At 55.0% G+C, this 24,302-nt stretch overlaps 1 protein-coding gene across 3 annotated transcripts; it reads left to right on the forward strand.

Moving 5' to 3' along the window:
* Positions 1-3,577: 3,577 nt before the first annotated feature.
* On the forward strand, positions 3,578-24,295 carry OTUD7B (OTU deubiquitinase 7B). Of its 3 annotated transcripts, none has more exons than XM_053967286.1 (12): positions 3,578-3,665; positions 9,836-9,959; positions 10,128-10,298; positions 11,552-11,770; positions 15,189-15,290; positions 16,032-16,159; positions 16,561-16,673; positions 17,530-17,657; positions 18,267-18,416; positions 18,855-18,969; positions 19,706-19,790; positions 20,369-24,295. In XM_053967286.1, exons 2-12 carry the CDS (start codon positions 9,887-9,889, stop codon positions 21,656-21,658), a joined length of 2,574 nt encoding a protein of 857 aa, XP_053823261.1. In that variant the 5' UTR covers positions 3,578-3,665; positions 9,836-9,886; the 3' UTR covers positions 21,659-24,295. The 3 variants fall into 3 exon arrangements, with proteins under 3 accessions (XP_053823261.1, XP_053823262.1, XP_053823263.1); XM_053967287.1 differs by having other exon boundaries at positions 3,578-3,661; XM_053967288.1 differs by lacking the exon at positions 3,578-3,665 and adding an exon at positions 4,162-4,256.
* The last annotated feature ends 7 nt before the right edge of the window (positions 24,296-24,302 follow it).

Consider the following 24,302-nt stretch of genomic DNA (forward strand, 5'->3'; position numbering starts at 1 on the left):
ACTTTTTCACCCTGTGTTAACTCAACTACCACACCACTCAAACCCTTGTGGCTTGTAATTCCTCATACAAAATTGGCAGTTTTTCCCACGGGCTAAAATGGAAGCCACAGGTGTTTTTGACTTTGTGCCAGGGTCTCTGAGCCCCCTGCCAGGGTCTGGAGCCAGCCAGGGCAGCCAGAGGGATGTGCTGGGCTCCCACACAGCCAGGCCTCCCCTGGCTCACAAACCCCTTTTGCTCAGTCTGGGAATGTTTCCCACTGGAGCTGTCAGGAATGAGATGGGATTTGATGTCTGTTCAGCATCCTGCCGACCCCTCGTGGCTCCAGCAGGAGCAGGGTGGGAACAGGGTGAGGTGGAATGGGCAGGGATCGCTCTGGAGATCGGGGATCACTCTGGAGATCGGGAATCACTCTGGAGATCGGGGATCACTCCAGAGCACGGGGATCACTCCAGAGCACAGGGATCACTCTGGAGAACAGGGATCACTCTGGAGATCGGGAATCACTCTGGAGATCGGGGATCACTCCAGGCACAGGGATAGCTCTGGAGATCGGGGATCACTCTGGAGATGGGGGATCACTCCAGAGCACAGGGATCACTCTGGAGAACAGGGATCACTCTGGAGATCAGGGATCACTCCAGAGCACGGGGATCACTCTGGAGATCGGGGATCACTCTGGAGCACAGGGATCACTCTGGAGATCGGGGATCACTCCAGAGCACGGGGATCACTCTGGAGCACAGGGATCACTCCAGAGAACGGGGATCACTCTGGAGATCAGGGATCACTCCAGAGCACAGGGATAACTCTGGAGCACAGGGATCACTCCAGAGAATGGGGATCACTCTGGAGAACGGGGATCACTCCAGAGAACAGGGATCACTCCAGAGCACAGGGATCACTCCAGAGAACAGGGATCACTCCAGAGCACAGGGATCACTCCAGAGAACAGGGATCACTCAGGAGCACAGGGCTCACTCTAGAACACAGGGATCACTCCAGAACACAGGGATCACTCCAGAGCACAGGGATCACTCCGGAGCACAGGGATCACTCAGGAGCACAGGGATCACTCCGGAGCACAGGGATCACTCCGAAGCACAGGGATCACTCAGGAGCACAGGGATCACTCCAGAACACAGGGATCACTCCAGAGCACAGGGATCACTCCGAAGCACAGGGACACCCCAGCCCCTTGCTGGGCAGGATCCACTGTGTGGACAAACAGTGCAGCCAGCAGGGACAAACCCTGGGCCTGTCCTTTGTGTGCCGGACATTTCCCTGCCCGGACACACAAACAATCCCTTTGTGCAGGACACAAACAAGGGCAGGTTCCTGGCACGACACAAAGAATGGATTCAACGTCGGGATCAGCTGAGCTGTGTCCATGACGTGGCCTGTTTGCCACCAGCCCCAGCAGCCCCCACTAGCCACTGCTCCAGCCCAGGGCCTGGCCCACCTGGGGTTTTTCCTAAGAGAAAACCTGGACGTTTTCTCCAGGAAGGAAAAGGAAGGCTGAGTGGGAGATGGAGCAGCAAATTCACCAGCGATGGCTCCATGGGAGCCACATCCTGGCACATCCTGACACAGCTGGTGGCATCAGCAGCCCCCTGCTCCGGCCACCGGACCCTCAGGTGTGGCAGAGCACTGGGATACACCGTGTGCTTCCATGGGCACCCACAGCACGGGGGATGCCACAGGGAATGAATGTCACAGGGAATGTGGGGCCCTCAACATAGGGAATGTCACAGGGAATGCCACAGGGAATGAATGTCATAGGGAATGTCACAGGGAATGTGGGGCCCTTTGCACAGGGGATGTCACAGGGAATGTCACAGGGAATGTCACAGGGAATGTCACAGGGAATGTCACAGGGAATGTCAGGGGGAATGCGGGGCCCTCAGCACAGAGAATGTCACAGGGAATGCCAAGCTCTTGGCACAGGGAATGTCACAGGGGATGTGGGGCCCTTTGCACAGGGAATGTCACAGGGAATGTCAGGCCCTTGGCACAGGGAATGTCACGGGGAATGAATGTCACAGGGAATGTCACAGGGAACCTCACAGGGGATGTCACAGGGGATGTGGGGCCCTCAACATGGGGAATGTGATGGGGAATGTCACAGGGAATGTCACGGGGAATGTCACAGGGAACATCACAGGGAATGTCACGGGGAATGTGGAGCCCTTTGCACAGGGAATGTCACAGGGAATGTCACAGGGAACGTCACAGGGAATGTGAGGCCCTTTGCACAGGGAATGTCACAGGGAATGCCAGGCCCTTGGCACAGGGAATGTCACAGGGGATGTGGAGCCCTTTGCACAGGGAATGTCACAGGGAATGCCAGGCCCTTGGCACAGGGGATGTCACGGGGAATGTGGAGCCCTTTGCATAGGGAATGTCACAGGGAATGTCACAGGGAATGTCACAGGGAATGCCAGGCCCTTGGCACAGGGGATGTCACAGGGAATGTGGAGCCCTTTGCACATGGAATGTCACAGGGAATGTGGAGCCCTTTGCACAGGGAATGTCACAGGGAATGCCAGGCCCTTGCCACCCCATACATACCCCATCCCCTCAGCAGGGTCTCAGACTCCTTACAGGGAGTCACATACAGGGGGTCACGGGCTCCTCACGGGGGTCACAGACCCCTCATGGGAGTCACTGGATCCTCACGGGGGTCTCAGGCCCCTCACAGACATCCCAGGCCCCTTCTGGGGGTCTCAGGCCCCTCATGGGGGTCCCGGGCCCCTCACGGAGGTGCCAGGTCCCTTCCGGGGATCTCAGGCCGCATACAGGGGGTCACAGGTCCTCCGGGGGATCACTGGACCCTCACGGGGGTCACGGATCCCTCACGGGGGTCTCAGGCCCCTCACAGAGGTCTCAGGCCGCATAGAGGGGGTCCCAGGCCCCTCAAGGAGGTCTCAGGCCCCTCACGGGGGTCCCGGGCCCCTCAAGGAGGTCTCAGGCCCCTCACGGGGGTCCCGGGCCCCTCACGGAGGTCTCAGGCCCCTCACGGGGGTCCCGGGCCCCTCCCGGAGGTGTCAGGCCGCATACAGGGAGTCCCAGGCCCCTCACGGAGGTCTCAGGCCCCTCACGGGGGTCCCGGACCCCTCACGGAGGTCTCAGGCCCCTCACGGGGGTCCCGGGCCCCTCACGGAGGTCTCAGGCCCCTCACGGGGGTCCCGGGCCCCTCCCGGAGGTGTCAGGCCGCATACAGGGAGTCCCAGGCCCCTCACGGAGGTCTCAGGCCCCTCACGGGGGTCCCGGGCCCCTCACGGAGGTCTCAGGCCCCTCCCGGGGGTCTCGGGGGGGCTCTCGGTGACGCGCACCCCGTCGCGCCGCCAGGGGGCGCTCTGCCCCCCCCCGCTCCCGTGCGCGCGCGCGCCCCACGGGTGGTGGGGGGGGGGGGGGGGCGTGGCCTGGCCTGGCCCTGCGCCGCCATTGGCCCCTCCCGGCACGGCCGCGTGCGCCCGCCAAAGCGTTCCGGGCGGGAACGGGGGTGGCGGCGCGTTCCGGGTGGTGCGTTCCGTTCCGCCCCCCCCCCCCCCGCCCCCCCCCCCCGCCCCGGGAGCGGCCTCAGCGGCGGCGGCGACAGCGGCGGGAGGGCCCGGGGGCCGCTCCGGGCCGGGCCGCGCCGGGCCACCCATGGAGCTTCTCGTAGGTAACGGCGGGCCCCCGCTCGGCCTCGGGAAAGTTTTGGCGGGGCCGGGCCTTGGGGCGGCGTCGGCGGCGGCCGCGGGGTCATGGCGCGGCCTGAGGGGGCGGCGGCGGCGGCTCCCGGTGTCGCTCGCGGAGGTCGTGCCCGGCTAGCAGGGTGGGTCGCGGGGTGCGGGTGCCGGCTGCGGGTCCCTGCTCAGCCCGGGGGCCTGCGGGGCCGGGGCCGGGAGGGCTCTCCCCGCTCTGGGGCCGCTCCCCGCCCGCTGCCGGTGCGGAGCCCCCCGGGCTGTCCCGGGTTCGCCCCCGCGGTTCGCGGCTCCCCGGTGAGGGGGCGACCCCTGGGGCAGGGGAGTGACATTTTGTTGGTCCCGGCGATTTGGGGCCAAATAATTTTCCTCTTGGCGCTTGTTTTCCCCTGGGAGCACCGGGATTCCCGGAGGGATGCCCGCTGCAGGCTGCGGTCGCTGCCGGGGTCTGTCGAGCCGGGGAGAGCCGTGAGCGGCCGCCGGGGCCGGGCTCGGCTCTGTCGGCGGCGAAACACGAGAAACAAGAAAAAAACTCCAGAAACAAACCCGGAGTTTGCCAGTCCCGATCCGTGAGTAGAGGGAATTCGTCGTCTGGCTGATTCCCGGTGTCCGTGTTGACGGGGAATCTGTTCCGAGGCCTTGGCAGTCACTCCCGGTATCGGGACGGAGCCTCCCCGGGAGCTGGGTTGGATCCCGGTGCACCGGGAATGCTGCGGGGCTTTCCTGCCTGTGAAATGGGTACTCGGGACCAGGGATCTCCGCGTTCCTAAAAGCCTTGTTGTCCCCTGAAGTCATGGAGCTGGAAAGTCCAAACTTCCAGCCGGGATTCTTCGCTCTGAATCGCTGACACCGGCTGGGTTTTATCTTCCTGACCCGGCACACGTCCATGCCGAGTCTTTTTTTTTCCTTTGGGAAATGGGATTTTTAAGCTACTTAAAGATGATTTTGTGCTAAAGAAGCTTCTGGAGTGGAGATGGTGTGGCCGCCTGTGTTGGATGTGTCTGAGGGGGCACAGCTGGATCCACAGCTGGATCCAGGCATCCCCTGGGCGTGCTTCAGCTGGGAGAGCCTTGTCAGCCCCTGGTGTGGGCAGGAGCATCCAAATCCCACTGGGATGGAGCACGGCTGAGGATGGGAAGAGGAGCTGTGTGCCCAAACCGCTTAAAAATTCAGGACTCTGCTCGTCCTGCTGCTGTAGTATTGGTTGGTTCCGTTTTCTGTTGGAATTGATTGAATTTTCTGCTGGTGTTTGTGGTGAATCCGTGCCACTCGGTGCTGGGATGTGGCTCTGGCAGATGCTGTGGCACTTCAGCTCTCCCAGTCCTGAGTCACGCCCTAAACTCATCCCCGAAAATGGATTGTCCTTGCGGGAGGAGCGCTGGGTTGAAACGTTCCGGGGAGAAAAGGCGTGGAATTGGCGATGGAGCTGCCGTGGCCTCGATTGCAGAGGGGACACTTGGAGCATCCCCCCGGGATTCAGGCAAGGACAGCACGTGCCAGGCCCAGCTCCTGCAGAGAACCAGGCTCAGGCTGGAAATAGTCACGGCCTGCTTTAAGGAGAGCTTGGCTCAAAGGGAATTTCTTTGGTGCAGACGCTGAGAGAACTGAGTTTGTGGGCAGTGCTTCATTAGAGAATCCTGTAATTTTGGGAGCAATTAATAACCAGGGGGGATAATGATGGTGGGACAGAGCCTGGATTTGATGGAGCTGCTGTGTTTGTGTTGGAGTCTTGTTGGGCTTTTCTCTGTCTTGGAGATAAAAGTGGTAGGTTCTGGTGGGTTCTTCAGCCCAAGGATCAGGATGACCTGGGTGTTGGGAGGAGCCCAGCTGTGTCTGGAGCACTGGGAAGCAGCTGGAACTCTGGAAAAAAAACAGGATGAAGCTATTCACTGAAGCTTTATAAAAATGGGATGATTTCCATAACTGTTGCTGCACTCCCACTCCAACTCCTGAGCACCAGCGTGGTTTTAGGAGCCCCTTTTCCTTGCTGGAGCAGCTCCTTTGTGGGGATTATGTGCTGTCTTTTTAGATTGTGCTAAAACTCTGCCAGAGATTCCAGAGCCTGCAGTTCCCACAATCTTGGAGAGCTGTTCCTACCAAGCATGAGGTGCAGCCACAGAGCCACATCCAGCACTGCCACAGCTGCCTGTGCCCTCTGTTCCCCAACATCCCTGCTCTTCCCTGTCAGGCTGGCTTCCTTCTGCACTCACAGCACCCCTCCTTTGGGCTGAGGGGCTCCAAGGGTGTCCTGCACCATCAGTTTTATCAGGAATAACTGATTTTTTTTTTTTTTATGATGATGATGATGATTCCCTGGAAGAGGCAGGAGCTGCAAGGTGTATGTCCCACCCAGCACTCCAAGAGTGTCCTGCACCATCAGATTTATTGGGAATAATTGATGATAATGAGCTGAGTTGATTCCCATCCTGAAAGAGGCAGGATCTGCAAGGTGTATGTCCCACCCAGCACTCCAAGGGTGCCCTGCACCATCAGTTTTATCAGGAGTAACTGATTTTTTTTTTTTTTTTTTTTTGATGATGATGATGTTGATTCCCTGGAATGGGCAGGATCTGCAAGGTGTATGTCCCACCCAGCACTCCAAGGGTGCCCTGCACCATCAGTTTTATCAGGAATAACTGTTTTTTTTCATGCTGATGATGAGCTGAGTTGATTCCCATCCTGGAAGAGGCAGGATCTGCACGGTGTGTGTCCCACCCAGCACTTCCAGATGGAGCTTAGTGACACAGCACAGGTGTCAGGTCAGGACGGGTGCCGCTAATCCCAGCGGCGTTAGGTAACCTGCTGGGCCAGGACAGGGATGTGGGGTGGCATGGGGGCAGCCCCCACTGTTCTGGGGAGCAGGAGGAAGCCAGAAACCTCCCTCTGGAGCATCAGGGCATGCTGGCTCAGAGCTCATGGAGAAGCTCATTTTTCTCATTGTTACTCCGAAAGGGCTCAGGTTGGAGCTGCTCCCATGTCCCACCTGCAGGTCCCAGCGTGGCCTTTCCCCTGCTCTTAGCCCTGAGTGCTGCCAAATTTCGGGGTTTTGGAGGATTTGGGGTTTAGGTGTTTGTTATGTGCTGGTTTGCCACTCTGCTGCAGCTCCCCGGTGGTGGGAGCGAAAACATCCGTGTGGGTCTGGCAGGATTAGATTTCCCATGGATTTGGGCACCTCCTGCCTCACCTGTGGCTCCTTGAGGGTCTGGCTTGGTGTTCCCTGTGTCCCTGTGGGGATGTGGCAGAGGGGCTGGGCCAGGAGCAGAGCCCTGGGAGTGGAGTCCTGGCTCCCAGCTTGGTTCCTGCCCTCAGCAAAACATCACGTGGCAGATCCGGGGGAGAGACGTCAGAGTTTGCTGCTCCTAAAATATTTCTGGAAGTATCTTTATAAACACAGTGGAGCCACCGGTCGGGCCGACCTTGGGTCAGGATTTGGCCCTAACAAAGAGAATTATTTCCTCTTTCTGCAGCATGTTCAGCACGATTGAAATCTTAACAAAATACGGGAATTAAAGCCCCATAAATCCCAGTCTGGGACTTTAAATGGATCCAGTTTTGCTGCTCCACAGTTGGTTCTGGTGAACTGCTCCAGTTCAGTGTTCCCAATGGTTGATTTCCACCCAGGATGGAGCTGAGAGACATTGAGCTCTTGGACCTTGTGTCTTGAATTTCTCCCTTGGTTTCCTGACTTCTCTGATGGTTTTGTGGCAGGGAGTGCAGTCCTGCCTGCGGAGGGCTGGGATGCTCCACATGCTCCTGGTGAGTCCCTTCCCAAACCTGGCAGGTGACCACTGGATTTGCCCTGGGAGAGGTCGTAGGCAGAAAGAGAGAGGAGGCTCTTGGGGGGGGTTTATGACTTTCCCCTTATTTTGGATGGACATTTGGTGTGAAAGGTCTGAATTCCCGTTAGGAAGGATTTGCAGGCTGCCAGGATGGACTAAACCCAGCTTTGCTCCATTCCCAAAGGTGGAACTGGGCAGATTCCTGCTGCCTGGAAGGCTGAAGATTGCTGTCAGCATTGGGTGGATCCGTTGGCACTTTGGAATGGGGCTTTCACTGGGTTCCCACGGGTGTGTGACCATGGAATGCTGTTTGCATGAAGCTCCAGCTCCTTCTGGTCCCAGCGAGGTGCGACTCGGGCGCGGCTGATCGTCAGGAGCGTTGCTGTGCTCAGGCCCTGTGGAAGTGTGGGGGGATATTTGTTAAACATTTGCTGAAAAGCCTGCTGATGTGTCCTGCAAAGATCTCTTGGGATCACTGGGATCACAGGAACAACCGGGCTTAGTCCTGAATACGTTTTCCACATATTTCTGGTTGGAATGTGCCAGGAACACTCACTTTGGATTACATCCAGCTGTGCTGCACCCCCATGCACTCCCGGGGGCTTTGGGGTGTGCTCAGCACCTGCTCCATTGCTGGGGGATGGATTTGCAGTTGTGGATCTCCTGGGGCTTGGATTTCCTCCCTGGGCTCATATTTCCCACCTCTTCTGGAAGGAGGGAAGAGGAGAGAGCATTTCCCTTCCACAGGGAAAGGAGATAATCAATAACTCTGGGGTGGGGACATTTCTCCATCCGATCCCTCAATAAATCTCCAGCAATCCATCACCGCCTCGTTGGACCCAGAGTTTTCCATCTGTGTTTTCCCTGGCATTTTTGTGCACGAGGGAGTTTGGAATGCCGTGGACGAGGGGGTGGGATGTGCTGCTTGTTCCCTCCCCAAACCTCCGCTGCGCGTGCTGAGTTTTCATTTTCGTTGGAATTCCACACCCACCTGAAGGAAGCTTTCCCCGTTATCGCAGCCGGTCTCGTCCTGGAGCTGCTCCTTGCTCCTGCAACTCTTGCCAGGGATTAGAGGATCCAAACGTGCGGCTCCTAATTAGGGATGTTCCCTAAACTGGTGGAGTAAGAGCAGGAATTGCTGCCAAATCCTGCTCCCGGAATGCGCCGGGCTCTGGCATCGCTTCTTCCGACGCAGCTCCCGGCTCGCTCCGGGAGCTTTTCTGGGAGGAGGAACTTAACAGCTCGATTGTGGGAATGGTGTTGCTCCAGCAAAGCCAAGAAATTCCAGGTTAAAGTCTGAATGCTTGTGGGGAGTTGTGCTGTTAGGGAATTTCACCCACCTTTAAGGATAGTCTTGGGAAAAAATATTTCAAGGCACCAGGGGAGTTTTGCCCGTCTTTAGGGATAATCCTGAAGAAGAGACTTTATTTTTCGGGCATCAGGAAAACAACCAGGTTTGTTCATATTCCACACAACCCTGGAATGTGTTCTCATACCTGATACACCAGCACCTCCCTCTCCCAGCCTTCCCAGATTTTCCCCTTCCAGATTTTCAGCTTGGCATCAATTCTTTTCCAATTCTTTCCTGTTCCTTGATGGCAGAATCTTTATCCCAGCCTTTAACTTCAGCAAAACACCAAATTCCATGGAGTGCTTTGCCGATCTGGACTCCCACGGATGAGGCTGCTCTTCCTTTCCCTCTCTGCCCCGAGGAATGTGGAAAATCAGGATTTGAAGGCATGGCAGGAGCACACGCCTTCCCTTCCGCAGGCTCAGAACCCAACAAAATCCAGATTTACAGAATAGATCTGTGGTTTTGTTCCCCTCTGGGAAGGAGCTCTGGAGTCAAAGGAGCCTGGCAAGGGGCTCTGGAGTGGAAAGGAGCTGTCTGGACATTGATTTTGTATGCCAGAGCAATTGGGATTGTTTGGTTTGGGGTTTTTTTTGTCTGAAAGGGGCTTTTGAAAACGTATTTTCCTTAGGACACATCTAATTCCAGCATTTTGTCCTTACTTCCCTTTCCCTGCCTCACAGCTGGGGTGCTTGGAGTGGGATGGGGCAGGGATTTGCTCCCTGTAAATGCACAAGAGAAACTTCCTGCTTTCTCATTGCTCCCAAATATTCATTTATTATATAATTTGAGAAGAAAAACTCCACCAACCTTTGAGATGACAATTGAGCTTAGCTCGTGAATTTTCCAAGGAAATGCCCCTTGTTGGTTACACCAAAGTGAGTGTTGTTCTCCCAGCTCCCAAGGAATGACCCAGCACTCCTGGAGCACAGTTAATTTTCGAGGGAGGTTCATTCACCCCTCAGCTCATTCCCAGCTGGGATGCACAATCCATGTGTGCTCGTGGTGTCGTTCCCAGATTGATGCCGAGGAGCCGATCGGGTGCCGCTGACTCCGTCTGGCCTCGGCTATGGACATCGTCCTGTCGGATTTTGTTCGCTCAACGGGGGCAGAGCCGGGGCTGGCCAGAGACCTCCTTGAAGGTATGGAAAACTGGGAATAATGATGGAAAACTGGGAATGATGGGGTGGCTGATGGGGGGAAGAAGGGTTGGAAAAGGGTGAAGGAATAGCCTCCAGCACAGATGTTTAGGAAGTGCCTCAGTTTCCCTGCTGGGTGAGGGTGACCTGGGCTGCTCCCTCCACATCCAGGCAAGAACTGGGACGTGAGCGCGGCGCTGAGCGACTTCGAGCAGCTCCGGCAGGTGCACGCCGGGAACCTCCCGCCTTCCTTCAACGAGGGCCGCGGGGCCCGGCCCCCCGAGCGGGAGCTGGCGCGGCCGGGGAGGCCCCCGCTGCAGCGCCAGGATGACATCGTGCAAGGTCAGTGCGCTGGTTTGAAAGCGAAGCCAGCGAGAGACTCCAAGTCAGAAATACCATTTATTAGGGAAAGAAAAAAAAAAAAGAAGACAAAAATACATGCAGTGATACAAAAGGAAGACCACTGGCAAAGTCAGAATACAACCTGACACCCCTTTGGCCAGCGTGCTGGTAGCAGTCCAAGTTGGAGTGGCAGATGTGGTTGCTGTGTCTTCTCAGAGACCTGTGGAAAGACTGCTTTTCTGTCTAGAAATCCCTGGATTTATCCAGGTGGGAATGCCTAGCTTCTCCCCCTGGGCGGAGCATCTCACAATGGGCTGATGTTATTTTGAGTCACAAGGTGTGTTCTTAATCACCTGTTAAACAGAGCTGGCTCCTGGAGAGTGTTATCTCTGACATTGATGGGCCCATTAGCAGGAGATAAGGAAAACTGTCCAGATGCAACTGCTACTGGGATGGTGATAGGAAACATCTTGGTGCTCAGTCTTGGACAGTCAGTGTCCTGGAGCCAGGGGCAATCTGTCAAATCTCTCCTGCCAGAGAGACCTGGCTGCTCAACTGCCAGATCTGCAGTGTCGGAGTCCAGGACACCCCTCTGGCTGCCCTGGCTGGCTCAAGACCCTGGCACGAAGTCAAAAACACCTGTGGCTTCAATTCTAGCCCGTGGAAAAAGTTGCCAATTTTGTATGAGGAATTACAAGCCACAAGGGTTTGAGTAGTGTGGTAGTTGAGTTAACACAGGGTGAAAAAGTAGAATTTTGGGGTTTTTAGAATGGGGTTCAGGGGTACAAGATGGAGGGATTTGGGCGTGTCCTGGCCTCCTTCTCCTTCTTCTTGCCCTCCGTGTCTTGCTGTGGTGGTGACACTTTTCTGTTAGTTTAAGGTAGGGACACACTGTCCAACATAGATGATAGGTATTGGCACAATATTGTAACTATAGCACAAGGAGTTTTGAGTATAAAATGTAAACGCTGCCCGAGACTGGGGACAGAATGCCATGGCCTCCTTGCTAGATGGAGCTCAGCAGGGCAGAGAAAGAATATTATAGATAAGGAAAAATAAACAACCTTGAGAAGCTGATCCTGTGCAGTTCAGATTCCCCCTTTGGCTGCACGGGCTAGGAGAACAAGGACTTTTACAGTCTTTGGGTCACCCTGACACCGCAGACCCTGAGACTGCAGCAGTTTGGTGCTGGCTGCTCTGGGATTTGCTGCTCCTGCCCCACTTTGCTGTTTGCTGTTCCTTCTTTCCCCCAGAGAAGCGCCTGTCCCGAGGCATTTCCCACGCCAGCTCCACCATCGTGTCCCTGGCCCGTTCCCACGTCTCCAGCAATGGCAGCAGCAGTGAGCACCTGCTGGAGATGCCCATCTGCACCTTCCAGCTGCCCGACCTCACCGTGTACCCCGAGGACTTCCGCAGCTTCATCGAGCGGGATCTTATCGAGCAGTCCATGCTGGTAGCACTGGAGCAGGCTGGTGAGTGCTGGATCCATGCTGGTGCCATGTGCTGTGGGCAGCTGGAGAGTGTCACCCATGGGTGCATATCCAACAGGGAATTATTCCATCGTTTTTATGACCTGGTGCAAGGGTTGAGTAGGAGCTGCTTCCCTTCACCCATGGAAAACTGAGTGTGAATAACCCAGGGCTGTTATCACTATGTTTGAGAGGGAAAACACCCCAAAACTGGCATTGTCTCACCCCTGGAGCATTCCAGTGCTCTGTCCTACCTGTCCCGTGGAGAGACAGGGAAAAGGGAATTCCTGTCTAACACGTCCTGCTGACAAATTCTGCGTTGATTACAGACCCCGGAGGTCGATGCTGCTGCTCCAGTGCCTGCTGGGTGCCTGGGGAGGAACCCCCTGCTTTGGTTCCAGGTTCCTGGAGAGCTGCCAGGGGCTCTGTAAATGAGGGAATGAAGGGGAACATCCATGCTGGCAGGGAAAAACCTCATCCCTGGCACCAGGAAGGTTCCCGTGGGCAGGGGCAGGACGCCGTGAGGGATCTCAGGAGGGTTTACACCCCCCACTGTTTCTGTGGTGCTGCACATGCCACAAAACACATTATCCTTAGGGATAACAGACACTCTGGGGGCCCAACTTCTCCCTGTCCTGCTCAGGAGTTGCTGTAAGAAATATTCTCATGTTTTGGGAATGAGCACTTGATCCCAGCGATCCCGTTACACGGCGACGCCGCGCGGTGACAGCAGAGCTGCTGGCTCTGGTGCAGATAAACCCCAGATCTCACCCCAGCAGAGCCAGGGCTTGGGTTCCTGTGTCCCAACACAAATGGAATGAGGGGCTGGGGGCTGCTGGGTGCTTCATCCGTGGGCTGGGGGCACTTCCAGGTGTGCTGAGATGCTGGTAACGGGAAGGAATTTAGAAATTCAGAGTTTTAGAAAGTGCCTTTTGGAGACTTGAGTGTCTGTGGGCTGTTATAAATGAGTGTTTTGTCTGTAACAAAGGGCTGTAGTGCAGCTATGAAATATTCCAAGCAGGGTTTTGAGCGTGGTGCTGTGATCTACAGGGACTCCTGTTATTAGCACACACCATCCTTAGGGAATTAAGGAAATATGTTTTATAGCCCAATAAATGTTCAGATCCTCTTCCCCATGTATTCAGAGGTCCTGTTACACCATTGTGGCAGAGTAAGCACTTCCAAATTGGTGATAAACTTCAGTGAGATCCTCTGGGAATGCTTTGAATGTGCTTGGAATGGTATGGAAGGGTCTTGGTGGAGCTGAAACCTCGGCCCTCAATGGAGCCTTGGTGTCCTTTGACACAAACCCTTGTGGATCAGGAATCGGGCCTTGCTCTGAGTTGGGAAGCTGCAGACTGGGTTTGCTCGTGGCACGTGGGGAGGAGCAGTCCATGGTGCCTCACCTGAGGATATTAGGGGATAAAAATCATGAAGAACTGAAAGATCCTGATCCTTTGGGGCCTCGGGAGCAATCCCTGGGACACTCCCTGTGTCAGGAAGCCAAAGTGGATTCCTGGTAGCCTTGGGGAAGCCATTTATGGTTTGGATGAGGCAATCCTCCCTTCAGGCTGGGTGGAGCCATCAGTTCCTTCCCATTGCTGTGACCTGCTCAGGTGGCTCCTGCTGGAAGATACGATGGGATTTCCCCAAACACCCTGTGGGGACAAACAGGTGTTCTGTGGGATAACACAGGGCCGTGGTGCTGGATGCAGAGGGAGCCTCTGGATGCCAGTGGGCTTTTCCTGTGTGCAGAAGATCTGTTGCCACCATGGCTGTTCTGGGAAGATCCCTCCGTTGATCAACAAATCAACAGCTGATTTCCCTGCAGAGCTTTCAGGGCTGCCTCTTAAGAGCCACACACACACACCCACAGAGAAATGTGTTGTTTTCAATACTTCTGGGCAGCCTCTTGGCCTTTTGACGGGAGCAAAACACTGGGAGGAGGGTTGGGCGTGTGGTTCCTTTGGAGACGACTTCTCTTGCGTAACTGGAGCCAGGGCAAACACTCGGGCACAGAAATACCTCTGCAAGGTGTGTCCCCTCAGATCTGACTTGCACAACCTCCCAGGCACCAACAGCACACTCAAACTCCACGGAAAAGAGCATCAAATCCTGCAGGAACGAGGGAAAGTGGATAAGAAGGTGCTGCCCCTAGCAGTGTTACATGTGGGACAGCTCCTGTGAGGCACCCCTGGCCCTGGGCCACTTGGCCAGGCTCCCAACTCGGCCGTGCCAGGAGCTATATTGAGGGAACAGGCGGCTTCTCTGTGCAGAGCCATTGTCCCCAGGCTCAGTGCAGAATGCTTCCAGCTCTGGCGGGTCCCTTTCCTGGCGCTGGGAGCAGCAACAACCTGCCTGTGTCACACTGAGCTTCATGGTTTTTGTTTTTTTTCGTGTTTGGGGATGTTTTAACCCCTGTTTTCTGCGTTTAGTTCCTCTCCAGCTGCTCTCCCTGAGGTTGTACAAAGCATTTGCAGCAATCCCGTGTCTGTGTACTGGGATCCCTGGCAGGGAGCATGCTCCAGAGGAAAGAGAGGCTCTTTGGAAACGATGGGAAAGGGCTGGTTTCCTGCAGGAGCAATTTAAATACAACTTGGAAGCCTCAACAGAGTAATCCAGCCAAAAACCTGCCTGTTGCACAGGATCCAAAAACTCCTGGAAAACACAGCAGCCAAGGAGGGATGTTGAGGGCAGGGCAAGACACAGACAGGGGGTTCAAAGTCCTGATCCAGCCCAGCTTCAGTCCCTTGGGAAGGGCTGAATCTCCAGCCACACTGGGCATTTCTTCCTACCTTCTATTTTTAGCTGCTCTTGACTTGAATCACCACAATGACCCAAAACTCCCAGTCTAAAGCACCGTCAGTTTGCATTTGCAGCAGGAGAGCTGCTGGGATCAGCAGAAATCCTGGAGTATTCTGCCTAAAAAACAGTGAGCAGGGAAACGTGGCCATGAGAGAGTTGAAACTGGAGGGATTTGGATCCGAGAAGCAGCAAAAAGCTGGTTTTCCCTGGAGAAGTTGTTTGTGCTGGGTGCTCCTGGAGGCATTTTCAGCCTGATGGGCTGTGAGGAGGGAAATGAGGGATGTGAGGGACGAACAGATGGAGGAGAATTGGTCTGGGTGGAAGCCCTGGCTCCTATTTGTGTGTAATTCTGATTTTTGCGACCCCAAATTCAGCCAGGTCTTTTCCTGGCATCCTTGGGAAGTTTTGCAGCTCCAATCTCCTCTTTTTTTGGTTGCTTTGACTCTTCCCCACCCAGTCCTGGGATGGGTCTGTACCTTCCCACCCGTCCAGGCACTCCCCTGCTCGTTCAGCTGGTTTTTGACCGTGGTTTCAGAAGGGCTGAGCCCTGCAGTGCCCCCAGAATGCCCCAGTCCCGGGCTATGCCATGGTTTCACACTCTCCCAAATCTCCCCAGGGCGTCTCAACTGGTGGGTGACGGTGGATCCCAGCTGCCAGCGGCTCCTGCCCCTGGCCACCACTGGCGACGGGAATTGCTTGCTCCACGCTGCCTCCCTGGGTAAGGCTTGGCTCAATCCCTGCCAACCAGTCCCTGGGCAAGAGCCCACCACCCCCCTTTTTGGGAGCAGGAGCCCCCCATTCTGGTGGGAAGCCAGGATGCTGCTGCTCCTCCCGGCTGTGCAAGAGCAGTCGCAGTGGGAGTGGGATGGTTTGGAGGGAAGGGGCTGCCAGCAGCTTCTCAAATCCTCCCCCCCTGTTGTAAACGTAGGTGAACTTGGTGGGGAGAAAGGATGATGTTTGGCTTTAGTTTAGAAGGCTGAATGATTTCTTTGTTATAACTATAGTATAATATATTAATATACTATTTAAAGGAGATACTAAAACCACAAACCTGCTTTTTTTAACTACCATATCTAACTCACAACTCATGACCCTCTCTCGAGAGTCTAGACAGGTGGATTGGATTGGCCACCAGGCTCAAACAATCCTCACCAGAATCTAGTCAAGCAATCAACCCAGGTAAACAATTCTCCAAACACATTCCACATGGGAAAAACAAGGAGTAGAAATAGAAATTGTTTTCTCTTGCTTTCTTTTGTGAAAGAAAGAAATATGGAATATGAAATAATCTTGAGAGAAGAATGTGCCTGCCACACTCCCCCTCTGTCTGGCAAGTTTCCCTGAAGGAAATGTGGGATAATGGAGCAGCCCCTTCCCTTCCCTGGCGGGGACCTCAGTGGGTCAGGGAGTCACACTAGCCCCTCCTGACCTTGCAGCGTGTTCCTTCTCCCCCCTGCAGGTATGTGGGGCTTCCATGACCGGGATCTCATGCTCAGGAAATCCCTCTACACCCTGATGGACAAGGGAGCGGAGCGGGAAGCGCTGAGGCGGAGATGGCGCTGGCAGCAGACGCAGCAGAACAAGGAGGTGGGAGCCAACTGAGTCTTGCTTTGGGCCCTCTTTGCCAAGGGGAACATCCTGGGAAAACGTCCCGTGGGTTTGGGAGGTGCTTCCTGTCGCATCTGGAATTTTGGGCAGCTCCCTGCTGTGCCATTGGACTGTGCTGTGGTAAGGGGTGTCCTGCAGTCAGGGCTGCAGCAAAAGGAAAGGGTCTTGGGACAAGTGAGAGAGCAAAGGGAATGGATTTAAATTGAGAGGGGAAGTCTGGATGAATATTGGGAAGCACTTTTGAGGACACGGTGCAGAATGTGTTGATTGTTTTTACACAAACCCATCGAGAAAAGTTGTGCTGCGGGTATAAACCCATGCTGGAGCAACTGGAAGAGCTCTACTGGGAGGATTTTTGGGTTCTCTTTGCCATTTTTCAGTCTGGCCTGGTTTACACGGAGGAGGAGTGGCAGAAGGAGTGGAACGAGCTGATCAAGTTGGCGTCCAGCGAGCCCCGCGTGCACTACAGCACCAACGGCGGCGGCTGCGGCGGGTACGGAGCACAGAACACATCCAGGGGTAGAACAGGGAATGAATTCCCTCAGGGCACAGCTCTCACGCTGCTCCAGGGCAGGGCAGCGGGTCTGTGTTGGTCTGGTTGGGGTTTCAGGGGAAGGACAAGGATCCCGAGGAAGCACAAAGCACATTGAGCATCCCAGGAAAGGATTTTGGTGCTGCACGGCCTCTTCTGTGGGGTAGCACATGGATTGAGCAGGGAATAAATCTTTTCCTTGTGTTTCCTTGTCTTTCCTTGTCTCTCCTTGTGTTTCCTTGTCTTTCCTTGTCTCTCCTTGTCTTTCCTTGTCTTTCCTTGTCTCTCCTTGTCTCTCCTTGTCTTTCCTTGTCTCTCCTTGTCTTTCCCTGTGTTTCCTTGTCTTTCCCTGTGTTTCCTTGTCTTTCCTTGTCTTTCCTTGTCTTTCCTTGTCTTTCCTTGTCTTTCCTTGTCTTTCCTTGTCTTTCCTTGTCTTTCCTTGTCTTTCCTTGTCTTTCCTTGTCTCTCCTTGTCTCTCCTTGTCTCTCCTTGTGTTGCTCACTGTGAAATGAGAGAATAACCCAGAGCTGAGAGATTTTGCCGTTCCACTTCTGTTTCAAGGTTCAGCCCTGCCACAGCTGTCCAGCTCTTTAGATAAGGGACTCCCAGCAATGCCAGGCAGCAGCTGGGCATTCCTTGGGCACAAACCCTTGTCTTGGAGCAGGACATTTTGGGACTCCACACCTAAACCCTCAGATTAACACTGAGATCAACTTTAGCTCTGTCCACCCACCTCTACGTGAAGCTTCCTCCTGGGTGTTACAAAGCAAATGGTTGAATATCCAAGGGATGACATTCAGCTTTTCCTTTGCCCAAGGGTGGAGAGTTCAGAGGAGCCGGTTTACGAGAGCCTGGAGGAGTTCCACGTCTTTGTCCTGGCCCACGTGCTGAAGAGACCCATCGTGGTGGTGGCAGACACGATGCTGCGGGACTCGGGCGGCGAAGGTGAGACCTGCCTCTCTTCCCAAAGCCTCTCTGAGCTGCCCACCTTTCCTTTCTAACCCTTTTTGGGGCCTCTTTGCTGTCAAAGCTGGACCTGGAGTTGGGAATGGTGCAGAGGGGAAAATGGACCTGCTACAAGTGAGCCCGCAGAGGGGCCAGGGCCAGGTTTGGCTCCCAACCCGAATTCTGCTGCTTTAAGAGCATCCACACGAGTTTTTTTTTTTTCTTTTTTAACCTCTTTTGCCCCTACACACACATCTAGAGATGAGAAATTCCATTCCCTGGGTGGCAGATTTTCCACCATCAGCTTCAATTTCCTGTCAGAGAAGGTTAATCAATTTCCATCGTTCTGTGGGCAAAGTTTATCTTGTGGGGGAGTGAAAAGGAAGTCTTTTTATAGAAAATACCAGTTCATTCTACATTTTAAATCCTCCTGATGTAAAATAAGCATCTATTTTGGGTTGTGGTTTTGTTTAATGTCCCCTGAGATGCCAGATAATTGCAGGTGAGCCCTCGACTGGGGCAAACGGCTCATTCTGGAGCAGTTGCAGCACAAACAACTCTGAACTCTTGAACCTGTGATCAGAACCAACCGCTCTCATTTCTTCCCAGCGTTTGCCCCAATTCCCTTTGGAGGGATCTATCTTCCCCTGGAAGTCCCAGCCAACAAATGCCACCGGTCTCCACTGGTTTTGGCTTATGACCAAGCCCATTTTTCTGCCCTGGTCTCCATGGAGCAGAAGGAAAACACAAAAGATCAAGGTGAGTGATGAGATTCAAACTGAGGAGGAGGATTTGGGAGTGCTGGGGTGGGGAAGAGCTGGCCAGGACCCATCAATGTGCACTGTCAGCCCAGAAAACCAGCAGTGTCCTGACCTTGGAGCCCTTCCAGTGCCTGAAGGGGCTCCAAGAGCTGGAGGGAGACTTGGCACAAGGGCCTGGAGTGGCAAGACAAGGGGAATGGCTTCCCACTGACACAGGGCAGAGTTAGATGGGATATTGTGAAGAAACTCTTCCCTGTGAGGGTCATGAGGCATTCCATGGTGCTCTGACAATTCCGTGCTGGCAGTCACTGGCAATTGCCATCAGGCCATTCCCATCAGAGGTGACAATAGCTCCTGGTGGGTGCTCAGAGTTGGCTCCAAGTGTGGAGTATTTGTCCTTGTGGGCTGTAAATGTGACATTTCTGTCCCGGGGCAGCTGTGATCCCCCTGACAGACTCTGAGCACAAGCTGCTCCCCGTGCACTTCGCCGTGGATCCCGGGAAGGAGTGGCAGTGGGGGAAGGACGACAGTGACAACGTCAAGCTGGCCAGGTTGGTGACCTGCAGGTGATCCAGGGTGAGGCTCCACTGAGGTTCTGGGTGATCTGCAGAGCAGAGAGGTCACGGATGAAGGGTTCAGTCCTGACCCCAGCTGGGTTTTCTTGTGTTGGATAAAAGCTGTGCCCACAGGGAATGACACTGTTCATGGGGATGGAGCAGCTTTTCCTTCATTTCCCTTCATTTCCCTTCATTTCCCTTCATTTCCCTTCATTTCCCTTCATTTTCCTTCATTTTCCTTCATTTTGTTATGATTTGGGTGGGGCTGTGACATCTCAAGTAGATGATGGGTGGGTGTAGCTCTGGGCTGGGTGTAGCTCAAGACACCAGCAGCAGTGGAGGATCTTCTGTCATAGCAGCACAAAAAAAGGTGTATTTTTCCATTTGCCACCAAATCCCTGTGTCGTGGGTCGCTGGAGCAGGGAGGGTGGTGGCCACCAGACCATGCCTGGTCTGGGTGAGGCTTTGGGCAGGTCTAACCATGGTTTGGTCCCAGCAGTTCCTATGGCTGAGGCAGAAGTGTTTTGATTCCAACACGGAGGAATCTGATTTCTCCCTTTGGGTTTTCATTGAAAGGAAAGCTGCATAAATGTCCCTTTTGTGCCCTTGGACCTGCTGTAGGAAAACACCCATTGAAATACATAACACAGGGAATAATGCAAAGATGGGGGGAGATAATTCCAGGTGGGAAATGGCTCTAACTTGTGGCTTTACCCCCCTCCAATGCCAGCGTGACGCTGTCACTGGAAGCCAAACTGCACCTGCTGCACAGCTACATGAATGTCAGATGGATCACGTTGCCTTGTGACACGCAGGTAAAGGGACCAGGGGGATCTTCTTTGCCTATGAATTATTCAACCCTTCTCTCTACAAGGAAGCTGTTGTAGGGCCTTACCTGGGGGCTCTGCCTCATGTAGGGTTCTGTGCCCACAGGAATTGTGGCTGATTCTGCTCAGAGAGCAGGGAAGTGACTCAGTTTTGTGGGTGGGCACCTTTTCCCTAGAGCTTTCCACGTCCATTTTCAGTCTTCACGTGACCCAGATGCCCCTCAGGGACGCCCCATGCTCCAAACAAATATTTGTTGGTTTATGGCCACCTCGAGACTGAGACGAGTCTCAACCCCCTCTTCCCTGGCTTTGCACCTGAAACCTCGAGCAAGTGGGGGTATTGTAGAATCACAGAACAGAATCATAAGATCCTGGACTAGCTCAGGTTGAAAGGGGGATGTTTGGAGATGTACAGGATGCCCTGGGGCCACGCTTCCCTGAGTGTGTCCGGACGCCGTCCCCTCCGTGTTCCAAGCAACGCCACCTCCTTTGCTTCACCTTCCACCTGAAAATCTTTACCTGAGGAGTTTCTAGACTTTGATAATTTGTCTTTCCTTCCTCCCCAGGCGCCTCTGGCTCAGCCAGAATCCCCCACGGCCTCCGCGGGTGATGACGCTCGCTCGGCAGCGGAGTCGGGCGAGTCGGACAAGGAGTCAGTGTGCAGCAGCTCTGCCAGCAACGGGGGCACCAGGGCAGGCAAGGACAGGGAGAAACCAAAGAAAGAGCGGGAAAAGGAGAAGGAAAAGGATAAAAAACGGGCAGACTCGGTGGCCAACAAGCTGGGAAGCTTCGGGAAGACTCTGGGCAGCAAACTAAAAAAGAACATGGGGGGCCTGATGCACAGCAAAGCCGTGAAGGGCGGCGTGAGCAACGGGCAGGGAGACACCCTGGAGAAGAAGAAGAAAGGATCCCTGAAGGCACGGAAAGACAGCAAAGAGGAATGTTCCCCGGGAGAATTAGCTCCTGCTGAGAAGTCGTGTGCAGGTAAAGCAGCCCTGGAGAAGGCGTCGGATCCCTACAAGTACAGCAGCGACGTGCGGCTGAGCCTGAGCATCCTGCGCGCGGCCATGCAGGGCGAGCGCAAGTTCATCTTCGCCAGCCACCTCAAGACCAGCACCCGGCACCAGTTCCAGGAGGAGATGATCCAGAGGTACCTCCTGGATGCTGAGGAGCGTTTCCTGGCAGAGCAGAGGCAGAAGGAGGCGGAGAAGAAGGCACTGGGCAGCGCTGCCCCGGCCAAGAGGCCAGAAGGGGAGGTGGGCGCCCAGCGGAGCGAGGAGGCGATGCCAAGCCCCGTGTTCTGCCAGCCACCCCCCACCTACCCCCCCCAGCCCCTGGAGCCGGCCGTGGGTGCTAAACTAGCTGCTTTTCCAGCTGGCTATTCTGGCGTTTTCACCTTCCCCAGGCCCTCCATGGGCAGTGCTGAGGGGCTGCACCCACCCGCGTGCCCCGAGGGCCGGCGGCAGCTGGCGGGGGGGCCCTGTGGGAGCCTCCCCCCCTATGCCACCCTGCCCCGGCACCACCAGGGCCGGCTCGGCCCCTGCCCCCCCGGCCCTGCCCACCTGGGCCGGTTCTCCCCCACGGACATGGACGTCCAGCCTCCCTTCCCTTCAGAGTGCGAGGGCTCCGGCTGCCTCCCCCCGCACAGCAACGGCTGCCGGGAGTTCCTCGAGCAGGACAAGGGAGGAACAGTGGATAAAATGAGAAGCCAAGCCCTCTACAACATCCAGCAGACCAAGTGCAAACAGCCCAACTGCAGCTTTTATGGACACCCGGAGACTGGGAATTTCTGTTCCTGCTGTTACAAGGAAGAGCTGCGGCGCAGGGAGAGGGAGGCACTGGTGCACAGGTTCTGATGCTCCCCCTGTGTGGATCCGGACCCCTGGCACGTGGGGAATGCAATAACAGAGATCCATTTTGGTTTTACGCCCACCCACGCTCCTCTCCCACTCTGCAGGAGGTGGGAGCAGGCCTTGGGCCTGCTGGGATGGGCTGGGAGTGGCATGGGGCTGGTGGGATTGACGGGGTGCAGGAGGGAGAGAGGGGGGGAAAGCAGCCCCTGCTTTCCTGGAGCCCCTGCAGGGGAGGAGAAGGATTCCCAGGGGTGCCTGGGGACAGTGGGGGCTGCTCGGGTCAGAGCACAGGGTGAGGGGGGAAAATTCCTCGAAAACTCAATAAACCAGACCAAAGCTTTGGGAGTGGGCAGGGGGAGCAGCTCCCACCAGGTCCTTCCCACTTCCTGACCACCTGGGACAGAGCAGAAATGCCCCATTTTGAGCGTCACAAACCTTTTAATGGAGTTTTTTAACACTGGTTTTATTCTGTATTTCTTCTTGCTGGTACTGAGCGACACCGTGTTGGAGTTGGACATTGATGAGGTGAGGTGGGTTGGACACCCCCCACCCAGTCCTGGATGACTCCGAGCACCAGGACAGGCTCAGGGCTCTGTCCCCTCCTCTCCTCCCTCTCAGAGCTGAACTCTGGTTTTAAAATGTTGTTTTTAAACTCTTTCTGAGGCGGGGGGTGGGAGCCAGGGGGACTCCCAGAGCTCAAGGGATTGGAGGTTTCTCTTCCTGTGCAGAACCCCCAGCCCACAGGAGAGCTGAGGCGAGATCCTGGGTCAGCATCTCCTGCCAGGAATTCCCAGTGGCCTGGGGCGAATCCCCCAGGAATACCCACTGGAAAAGGGTCCCAGAGCACCCCCAGTCCCGGGGTGGAGCCAGGGGGTCACAGCCCCATGTAACTCCTACTTGAGCACAGCTACTCTGTACTACCTCTGATCCTGATTAACTCGGCTCCGTTGTGCTGAGCCACCAACTGACCTTTAGGCTGCGGAATTAATCCATATTTTTGATAACAGGGCTAAAAAGCAGAACAATAAGGTAAAATCCTCCCGTGACTAACGTCCCGCGCCGTTCCTGACCCCATCCCGGCCCCCTGGCTCCCAGGGTGGGATTCACTTTAGCACTGCGATGTTTGCACAGAATTCCTTGGGTTTTTTTTTTTTTTTTGGTAACTGCAGCTCCCAAACCGGGCCTGATCCTGCACGGAGCGAGGTGCAGCATTTCCTATCACACGGAAATAAAACAGGAGTTCTATCCTTCAGCCAGAGCTTTACAACATTCCCTCGTTTCTATTTTTGGGTTGATTTTCCAGAAGGCATCAAACTATGCAACCCCTTCCTGCCCATGGCCATTTCCAGGAGAAGGGATGAGGCAGAGGAGCTGGAAGTGAGCTCGGGGGATCACCCGACGCCTTACACTTGGCCCAAAAAATGTTAATTTAGACCTAAAACCCCCTGAGGTAAGGCCTTTCCTAGTGGGATCCCAACACTTTGAGTCCAGCCAGCGATGCTCCTTGTCCACAGATATTCAAATCCAAATTTCAGAGACACCCCAGGGATGCTTTGACTCCAGTGTAAACTGTTTTTCCCTGGTTTTATAAAATCCCTGAGCATGGCTGAAGCTGTGGGAAGGGGAGGGTGTGACACCCACTCCAGCTGGCTCCTCTTACCTCAGAACAAATTCCAAGTTTCTCCCTCAAACTGCAGGAATTCAAACAGACTTTAACCCCGGGGCAGGGACATGCAGTGCTGGTTAAGCAGCCCAGGCTCTGCCCCCCACTTGGTTCACCCCAAAATTCAAGCTGAGATGGTTAAAACCCAACCCAATCCCTTCACTGTTTATGGGCACTTGGTTTAAATTCCACTTTCTGATGTTTATTTTTCCCCAAACCGGAGCAGCAGCTTTATTTTGGCGTTGGGAATATCCTCTGGCTGTGCCAGAAGCACCGGGAGCAGGGATGCCCCAGGGCACGGGAGGGCAGGGGGAGGCGATGCTTCATCATCCTCACGTTTTGGGGGAATTTCTCTCCTGTTTGGTTCTCTCCATCCCAGTGGATGCTGCACTTGGGTGGGGATGGGAAGCCCCCAGACCTGCTCGTTGGTGTTGTGGGAAGGGAGGGAGGGAGAAGGTAGAAAACCTGGAGGAAAAGCACCAGTCCTGGAGGGGAAAACTCCAAAACTGGAGGAGAAGCACCAAACCTGCCCCCAGGAGGGATTTTTCCACGGGGATGGGGACGGGGAGACTGTGGTGTGACCCCAAGGTCAAACTAAGTGCACTTACTGGTGTGGTTGGAATTCAAATTGCTGCCATCGGATCCTGGTGGAGGAAAACTTTGTCTTTCAGCGTGTGTAAAACCCGTTAATGAGATTTGATTTGATTTTATTAAACGAGATTCACCTTCGCCATTCCCCGGGCCCTCAGCGGAGGAGGCCGGGGCAGCTTTGGGTCTCACTAACGCGACACCGAGTGACCTGAATTAATTCTGCAGTGGTTTATTCACAAAAAAACCCTTTTTTTTTTTTATTAATTCCAGATTAATTGGTGATATTTGGCCTCCTGGTGAACAGGGCCAGAGCGTTGCACTTGGGCTGTACCTGTGGCCTCGTTGTGGCACCACAGACTCATTGACAATAAAAACCTTCAGCTGAATCACCTG

Source organism: Vidua chalybeata, chromosome 29 (genome assembly GCF_026979565.1).
Source record: "Vidua chalybeata isolate OUT-0048 chromosome 29, bVidCha1 merged haplotype, whole genome shotgun sequence".
Lineage (NCBI taxonomy): Eukaryota > Metazoa > Chordata > Aves > Passeriformes > Viduidae > Vidua > Vidua chalybeata.

Coding starts and splice junctions, on each gene's coding strand:
- OTUD7B (XM_053967286.1), top strand. CDS start 9,887: ATGGACATCGTCCTGTCGGATTTTGTTCGCTCAACGGGGGCAGAGCCG. Junction 10,299..11,551: donor CCAGGATGACATCGTGCAAG/GTCAGTGCGCTG, acceptor TCTTTCCCCCAG/AGAAGCGCCTGTCCCGAGGC. Junction 16,160..16,560: donor AGACGCAGCAGAACAAGGAG/GTGGGAGCCAAC, acceptor GCCATTTTTCAG/TCTGGCCTGGTTTACACGGA.